At 48.5% G+C, this 7,633-nt stretch overlaps 1 protein-coding gene across 1 annotated transcript; it reads right to left on the reverse strand.

The window, feature by feature from the left end:
* Positions 1-2,474: 2,474 nt before the first annotated feature.
* On the reverse strand, positions 2,475-7,616 carry LOC107149847 (steroid 17-alpha-hydroxylase/17,20 lyase). The gene is made up of 8 exons (XM_015494735.2): positions 7,320-7,616; positions 6,392-6,530; positions 5,929-6,158; positions 5,222-5,308; positions 4,417-4,632; positions 3,966-4,135; positions 3,327-3,430; positions 2,475-2,841 (listed from the first exon to the last, which is right to left on the reverse strand). Exons 1-8 carry the CDS (start codon positions 7,614-7,616, stop codon positions 2,558-2,560), a joined length of 1,527 nt encoding a protein of 508 aa, XP_015350221.1. The 3' UTR covers positions 2,475-2,557.
* Between the last annotated feature and the right edge of the window lie 17 nt (positions 7,617-7,633).

Raw genomic sequence — 7,633 nt, forward strand, 5'->3', positions numbered from 1 at the left:
ATAGGGTGCGGGTCAGTCACAGCTGCCCACTCTCTCCTCTGGAGTCTCTCTCTCTCCCTGTCTCGTTCTCTTCTTACATGAGGTGCGCAGTATTGATGATCAAACCCAGGGCCTTGTGCATGCTAGACAAGTATTGTCCTACTGAGCTGTATCCCCTGCCCTTTTTTGTTTTTGTCTCTGTAAGTGACCAAGGCTGGCCTTAAACTTGCAATCCTTCTGCCTCAGCCCCCTGAGCGGCTGGGATTACAGGTGTGCACCACCACAGCAGGTTTTCTTTAGGCTCTTTGGCAAGGTTCTGGGGTCACTGGCTGGTGAAGGCCAAGACTGAGTTGGGGGGAATAAGATGGAACGATCTACAAGCAATGGATTACTAAAGGTCTTTTGAAGGAAAACAGTGCTGCCGTAATTGAAATCCTGTGCTTCTCCTTTGTCAGGGCTCCCTTGATTTCTTCTCTCTAAAACTCAGCCAGGCAGATTCTCAGCCTTGTGCCCCACTAGCCCTTCCAGGGCTTTCTGTCTAGTCAGAGGGGGCAGACTGGGTCATTGATGACTCCATTCTGGTCTGGCTGGCGCCAGGGAGCTGAGTATGGGGCTTCTCTCTAGGCTAAAGGGCAAGGGTCATTTTCTCCTGGGGCATCTTAGGACATCATCCTTCATTTGCAGACTGGCCAGTGGCCAAGGTTTAAAGATGCTGCTTTTGGAGTCTGGGCTCCATCTTCTAACGAGGAAGCATTGTAGACTTCCTGGGGTTGTTTTTATTTTCAGGTTTTATTTTGTTTTTGCAGTACTGGGGATTGAACCTAGGGCACTCGCTCACTGAGCTACACTCCCAGACCTTTAAAACAATTTTTAAAAAATAAGTTTTTTTTTTTTTTTTTTTTTTGAGACAGGGTCATGCTAAATTGCCCGGGCTGGCCTGGAACTTGTGATCCTCCTGTCTCGGTCTCCCAAGTTGCAGGGATTATAGGTGTGCACCACTATACCTGGACTTCCTGGGTTTTTGAGTGTGGAGAAGAAGTTAAATTCAGGCACTGCTACAGAGGCAGCTGTAGAAAACCTTTCCTGGTAGTGTTTACCCCAGGGAAGGAGGAGGGAAAGAGACATGCTGGTCTTTGGTGACGGTATGGCTAATGGTGGGCCCAGTCTGTGGGTTACAAAGCCAAATTTAGGAGGCATATTGGATCGAAGTAAATGATCTATTGCTCTGCCTTCAAAATATATCCTCAACCCTCCCACTCCTCACCATTCCCCCGCTGGGCCAAAGTTCCAAGCTGTCATGTTGCTTTTCCAAACCAGCACAGCAGCTCCTTCCTCATATTCTCCAGCTCCCATCTCATCCCTTGAGACCATTCTCCACTCAGCAACTAGGGTGAGCATTTTAAAAATGCAAATCAAGCTGGGCATGAGGCATTCCTATAATTCTAGTGGCTGGGGAGCCTGAGGAAGGACGATTTCGAGGTCAAAGCCAGCCTCAGCAACTTAGTGAGGCCTAAGCAACTCCATGAGATGCTGTCTCTAAATTAAATGTATTTTTTAAAAATGGGAGCTGAGATCTGGGGTCGAGGCTCAGTGCTAGAGCATTTGCTTAACACATGTGAGTCACTGAGTTCGATCCTCAGCACCACATAAAAATAAACAAAGGTACTGTGTTCATCTACAACTAAAAAAAAATTAAAAGAAAAAAATGGGGGTTGAGGATGTGGCTCAGTGGTTAAGAGCCCCTGGGTTCAATTCCCAGTACAAAAAAAAATGCAAATCAGACTGTTCCATTTAAATGTTTAAAATCCACCAGTGACTTCCTATCATATTGGAATAAAAACCTAAATTTTTACAGGCTCGGTAATGCACACCTATAATCCCAGTTACTCAGGAGGCTGAGGCAGGAGGATCACAAGTTTGAGTTCAGCCCGGACAATTTAGCAAGGCTCTGTTTCAAAATAAAATGATTTGGGTTTGTAGCTCAGTAGTAAAAGAGGTTACCCCAGTAGCAGAAAACAGAAAATCTCCTCCCTCCTTACAAAGGCCCCATGGTCTTACTGGGGACCACTCTCCCAGTCACTTGCTCCACAGTAGCCCTCCTGCCCTTTCCCACCTTGAGACCTTGTCACCTGCTTTTCCCTCAGCATGGATCCCTTTGCCTGACGTTTCTTACCTCCCCAGTTCCCTCTTTTAAAGTGGCCATTCCCTCCTTTTGCCTTTTTCATATTGTCTTATAAATGACTTCAAAGCTTTTATGAGTTTCTAACCTTCTTATGTATCTGCTAACCTTCATTAGCATGTGAGGTTCATAAGACAAGGCAGCCTGAGTGTCCCAGGACAGTGAATGGCACTTAGTAGATGCTGGATAAAAATATTTGTTGACAGAACGAGCAAATGTACAAATGAGTGAGCTGTTTCCTTCTGAAGAAAAACTCCAGTTTATGTATAACACCTGCCATTGCTGCAGGGCAGAAAGGAAAATAGAGTGGGCTGAGAGCAGGGAGAAATGGTGGGAGTAGCACCTCTAATTCTCTTGTGGGGTCACACAGGGTGGGGTCAGGGGAGTAAGGTATGCCCTCTAGGTGCTAACCTCACCCTGGGCCTCCTTCCAAGCCTGGCGCACCTTGATCTTCACTTTAAAAGGATCGATCAGGAAGATCACCTTGGGGTCGCCCACCAGGGAAGGTAGCTGCCCATTATCTGGCACCTCCAAGTCGAACCTCTGCAGCATCCAGGCTATGAAGAGGAAGATCTCCTGGCGGGCCAGGATCTCTCCTACACAGGAGCGGGGACCAGCTCCAAAGGGCAGGTAGCTGGGAGACGGTGAGATGAGGTGGCTTCCAGTTGGATCCAAGAAGCGCTCTGTGGGCAAGGGGGAGGCATTAGCCAGGGATGAGGCCGTGGAGAATCATGCTTCCACCCTGGCTGAGGCAGAGATGTGGCCCTGTCTGAGGACCTCCAGACTGAAGAGAGATAAAGCTCTGCTCTCAGGTAGGTAGCCCTTCACGTGACACAGAGGAAATGAAATGATCAAGAACGATGGGGAGGGGAGGGGGCAGTGTCAACAGATGAAAATGCCACCATCTAAGCTTAATAGGAGTCAGATGCTTAGAGGACTTCGCAGAGCGGTGCAGTTGATTGGAAGGAGAGCAAGGGAAACCCAGCCATAGTCTGGCAGGCTACAACAATGTGGGCGTGGCAACAGGTCCATGGAGATGGGGCCAAGAGTTTTCTAGTAGCAAGCTTGGCAGATGGGAAGAGAGGCTTGGGGGAGGGGGGACCTGTAGAGCAGAGTCCAGGCTGGCTGTGTGATCTAGGGAGCATGACAGGATGGGACAGGGACTTACCTGGCATGAACTGGTTTGGCTGGTTCCACTCCTCCTCATTGTGATGAAGTGCCCACAAGTTGACGATCACCTGTGTGCCCTTGTCGATGGTATACTCACCAATGCTGTTCCAGAGAGGGAGAGGAAAAAGGGTCTGTGACATTGCCCTTCCCTCCTCACTCAGCCCCAAGTCTCCACATTCTACCACCTTGGGGGAAAAGAATCCTTTACTCCCTCATTTCCCAATCATCTGTCTTTTCCTTAGTTTGTAACAGATCAAATCTGAATCGAGCTCTATCCTCTAGACAAGCACTATGTACTGACACTGTACACAGGGACATCCATGGCTGTCAGCGGATGTGGTATGCATATATCTAAGGCAACTGTTGGGCTGGGCAGGAGCGTAGAACTCCAACAGCTTTATCCCAGCCCACATGCCTCCAAGGGCAACAAGCAGCTAGCTTCCTGGGAAATTAGGTGGGTCTATATATTGGTCAGTGAGTGTCAGTGGGTGGTAGATACACTGATCAGAAGGCCACTGATCATTGTTAGGAGTCAGCGTTCAACTCGCAGGCTGAGGGCAGGGCTCGGGTATGGATGAGGAACCAGGTGGGCTGGCAAGCAGAGTTGGCCTAGATGTCTTTGGGAGGGAAAGCATACCTGGAATCAGTATTAGCCTTGTGGGGTATGAGCATTGGGGCCACAGGTCTGATGCGAAGCACCTCTCGGATGGTGGCCTCTAACATGAGGAGGTGATTCCTGTCACTGAAAGTTGGTGTACGGCTGAAACCTACATTCTGGTCAATCTCCTCATGGATCTTCTTCTTCACCTAAGAGCCAGAGGGAGATGCACATACCAGTGTGCTTCAAGCCCAAGAGAAGCATGGGCTTGGCAGAATCCAATGGTCACATCCTGTACAGACCCTTTCCAGCACAGCCCAGGCTCTGCTTCCAGAAGATGGAACAGCTTTAATCTGGGGCCAGGGCCAGCACCTACTTCGGTGAGGGACAGGGCAGCCCCAGGGCATTGCCTCTCCTTTTCTCTGGGATGCAGAGGTCATGCTGGCTGGTTCCCAGGCAAATGGAAAGACAGTAGTGGGGACAAACTCACCTGAGGATTGTGCAGCAGGAAGGCTACAATCCAATGCACCACAGAGACTGTGGTCTCCACACCAGCTCCAAAGATGTCCGCCATGGTGGCAACAATGTGATTATCTGAAAACATATTTGAATCCAGGTCTGGGCCACTATTGTTATTCTCTTCATTCATCTTGGCTTGCATGAAAATGTCCAGCATGTTGGTGATACAGTCACTGTTGAATTTCTCCTGGGTTGGGGAAAGTTGAGACTGATAAGGAAAGAGCTCCACCTGCAGCACTCCTGCCATACTTCTGTTACACTAGTCAGGGCCTCTTACACTTGAAAGTGAGGTAAGACTAGCAGGACCTATGTTTACGTAGGTAGGAGAAAGCACTGTGCCTTCTTTAAATTTGAGGGGTAGACAGATGCCATCTAAGCTCCTCCTTTATTTCTTACTTTACCACTTCCATTCATTAATTGGGTCAATTTGTATTGTGCATCTACTATGTGCCAGACTCTGCTAAGCTCTGCAGATATTACAATGTCCAAAATGTACCCCAGTCCTGTTCCCAGGACATTTTCAAACATACTCATATTTTTCTCTTTCTTTCTGGTATTGGGAATTGAACCCAAGAGTGCTTTACTACTGAGCCATATCCCCAGCCCCTTTTATCTTTTATTTTGAAATGGATCTCACTAAGTTGCTTAGGGTCTTGTTAAGTTGCTGAGGCTGGGCTTCAACTTGCGATCCTCAGTCTCCTGAGTCTCTGGGATTACAGATTTGTACCACTATGCCTGGCCACTGCACTCATACTTTCATCTTCTCAATCACCTACCTTGTGCTTTTTCATTATTTGATTCAGTATTGCATCTCGCACATCAACACACCTCTTTAGCACTTCCAGGGTCTTATTGGGAAAAATCTGGGGAGTAGAAAGAAATGTCAAATCCACTCCTCTTCCACTTTGCTATTCCATCTATGAGAATCCATCCTACAGATCCTAGCTTTCTGTCTCAGGAGAATTTCTACTCTAACCTTACCTTCAGCCTTAATGAAGGACAAGATGGGGACACAGAATGGGCTCCTCAGGGACAACTCCAAGAAGAGAGGAGGGTACAGATTCCTCTTCCCAGTTAACCAAACATCAAACCCTGATTACTATGTGCGGAGCTCTTTAGACTAAGATAAATTTGAGTCTGAAGACAAGGGCAAGTTCCTTAACCTAGTTAAGCCTGTTTTCTCTTCTGTACAATGAAGATAATAAAACATACCTCCAAGGGGAATTCAATGATTAATGTTTATAGAGTGCTTAATACTGGCACACGACAATTGGAAAATAAATGAGAGCCACTATCATGAGTTTTATTAAGATTCATGATTCAAAAGGCAGATCCATTTGTATAGAGAAGTGGCCAAGGTTGTATGAGGCAGAGGTCACTGGCTGAGGAGGTCAGGAAAAAGATAGGTCTGGAGACAAAGAAGAATCAGGGACACTGTCTGCGTTTGCTGGGATCTGAAGGTGTCATTTGGCTTCATTCTCACCTTCAACCAGGGGAACATGTCCACCAGAGTATCATTTCCCAGATTCTCCAAGATACTTCTACTGAAGTTCCTTATGGTTCTCAACTCTGGATCCTCAGTTTTGTAGGAGATGTTGAAGCAGATGATGCAGATTACGTTAAGTATAGCCATGAAGACAGGAAAGGACAAATCTATGACTTGTCCATGGCGGGTGGCCAGATGATCACACAATACACTGGCTTCCCGACATACTGAGGGGAGAGAGAGGCGTGAGGGTGGGGACTGCATTTGCACCCTGGCCACCCTCTACCAGTTCCTTTTTAGCCAGGGTGGGGCAGAGATAGCAATTAGCCACTAGATGGTAGCAATCGCCAAGAAAAGACTGAAATAAACCATCCCTAACCCTTTCCTCCTCCCCAGCCCTCTTTTCACTCCCAGCTCCTGTGTGATCAGCTCCAGCCCCCGGCACCATCCCAGCACTCACTGATGTTCTCCAGCTTCTGGTCGCCCTCCCTGAACAGGGCAAAAGTGCCCAGCACTAGCTTCCGGTGCAGCTGCCATTGAGTGTTGGAGTCAGCAAAGGCAATGCCCTTCCACTGGTCTGACAGGAGGCCTAGAGTTACCTTTGGAGAGCAGACAAGGCTGTAGGACTCACACACCATCCACCCACCCCTTGCCCCAGCCCTACTCCCCCAGCCCCTCTCCATTTCTGGGGGAGAAAGCAGGTACCTGTTGGTGCTGACTCCCATGTGGGGATATCTCTGTTCTATTCCACCATGACTGTTAGGTCTTGATAGGACAGACTAAAGCCCTCTATTTATGGGAGTAATTAGCACCAGGGTACTGAGATGGGGCACTGGGAGTATTTCTGGGATAGCTATCCAACAGCAAGCTCAATGGGTCAACGCAGTCCTGAAATGCTACTGTAGGTCAGTTGTCCACCCCCTTGAACTGGAGCCATGGGGATAGTTCCAGAGAAATAGCAATCTCACTGGTCTAGGAGTCAGGGTGCTTCTCCCCAGTAACTTCCCAAGTGGGAAAGAATCACTGCCCCCATTTTCCACAAAGAATAGCCTCAACACTGGCTATTTATTGAGCACTTCGTGCTGGGGCCAGACTAGGTGCCTTATATAACCTTAAATTAGGACCAGAGAGATTATCATCTAGTTCAGGGGTGAAATGAGCGGGGTGACAGATCCACAACCCCTCAGGACCACACACCCACCCCACTCCACTCCTGGGCAGCCCATTCTAGAGGACCTCCTTTAATTCTTCCTTCCTAATTTAGAGGCTAGGGGAGTTTGAGGAGTTCCTCCCCTCTTATCCACCCCTGACTAGTCTGATTTTGAAAGAATATTAAGAACTGCACAACCCCAGGTGGGGGGAAGGGAAGAAGAATGGACACTGCTTACCACAGGGGGCCGCCCGGAGAATTCCTTGCCCTTCTTGACAAGCACCTCCTTGGCTAGCTGGTGGTTGCCAATAATCACTATAGTCTTGGTGCCCACACGAAAGGAATAGATGGGTCCGTATTTTTTCTGCAGCTTGAAAAAGCTGACGTGCTTGTGGCCATGTCTGGGGAGGAATGGCAGGCTGCCCACCAGGGGCAGGTATGGGAGGCTCTTGGGATACTTGGCCCCAGGAACCCTTACCTTGGACCAAAAGACATAGGCTAGGGTGAGTAGCAGAAGAGCCACGAGCTCCCACATGGTGGCGAGGTGCCTGG

Source organism: Marmota marmota, unplaced genomic scaffold (genome assembly GCF_001458135.2).
Source record: "Marmota marmota marmota unplaced genomic scaffold, marMar, whole genome shotgun sequence".
Classification (NCBI taxonomy): Eukaryota; Metazoa; Chordata; class Mammalia; order Rodentia; family Sciuridae; genus Marmota; species Marmota marmota.

Excerpts from the sequence above, each read along its gene's own strand:
- LOC107149847 (XM_015494735.2), bottom strand. The coding sequence starts at position 7,616 with ATGTGGGAGCTCGTGGCTCTTCTGCTACTCACCCTAGCCTATGTCTTT. Across the intron at positions 6,159-6,391 it reads CCAGAAGCTGGAGAACATCA|TATGTCGGGAAGCCAGTGTA; the intron begins GTGAGTGCTGGG and ends CTCTCCCCTCAG. Across the intron at positions 4,633-5,221 it reads AAATAATGAAAAAGCACAAG|GAGAAATTCAACAGTGACTG; the intron begins GTAGGTGATTGA and ends TCCCCAACCCAG.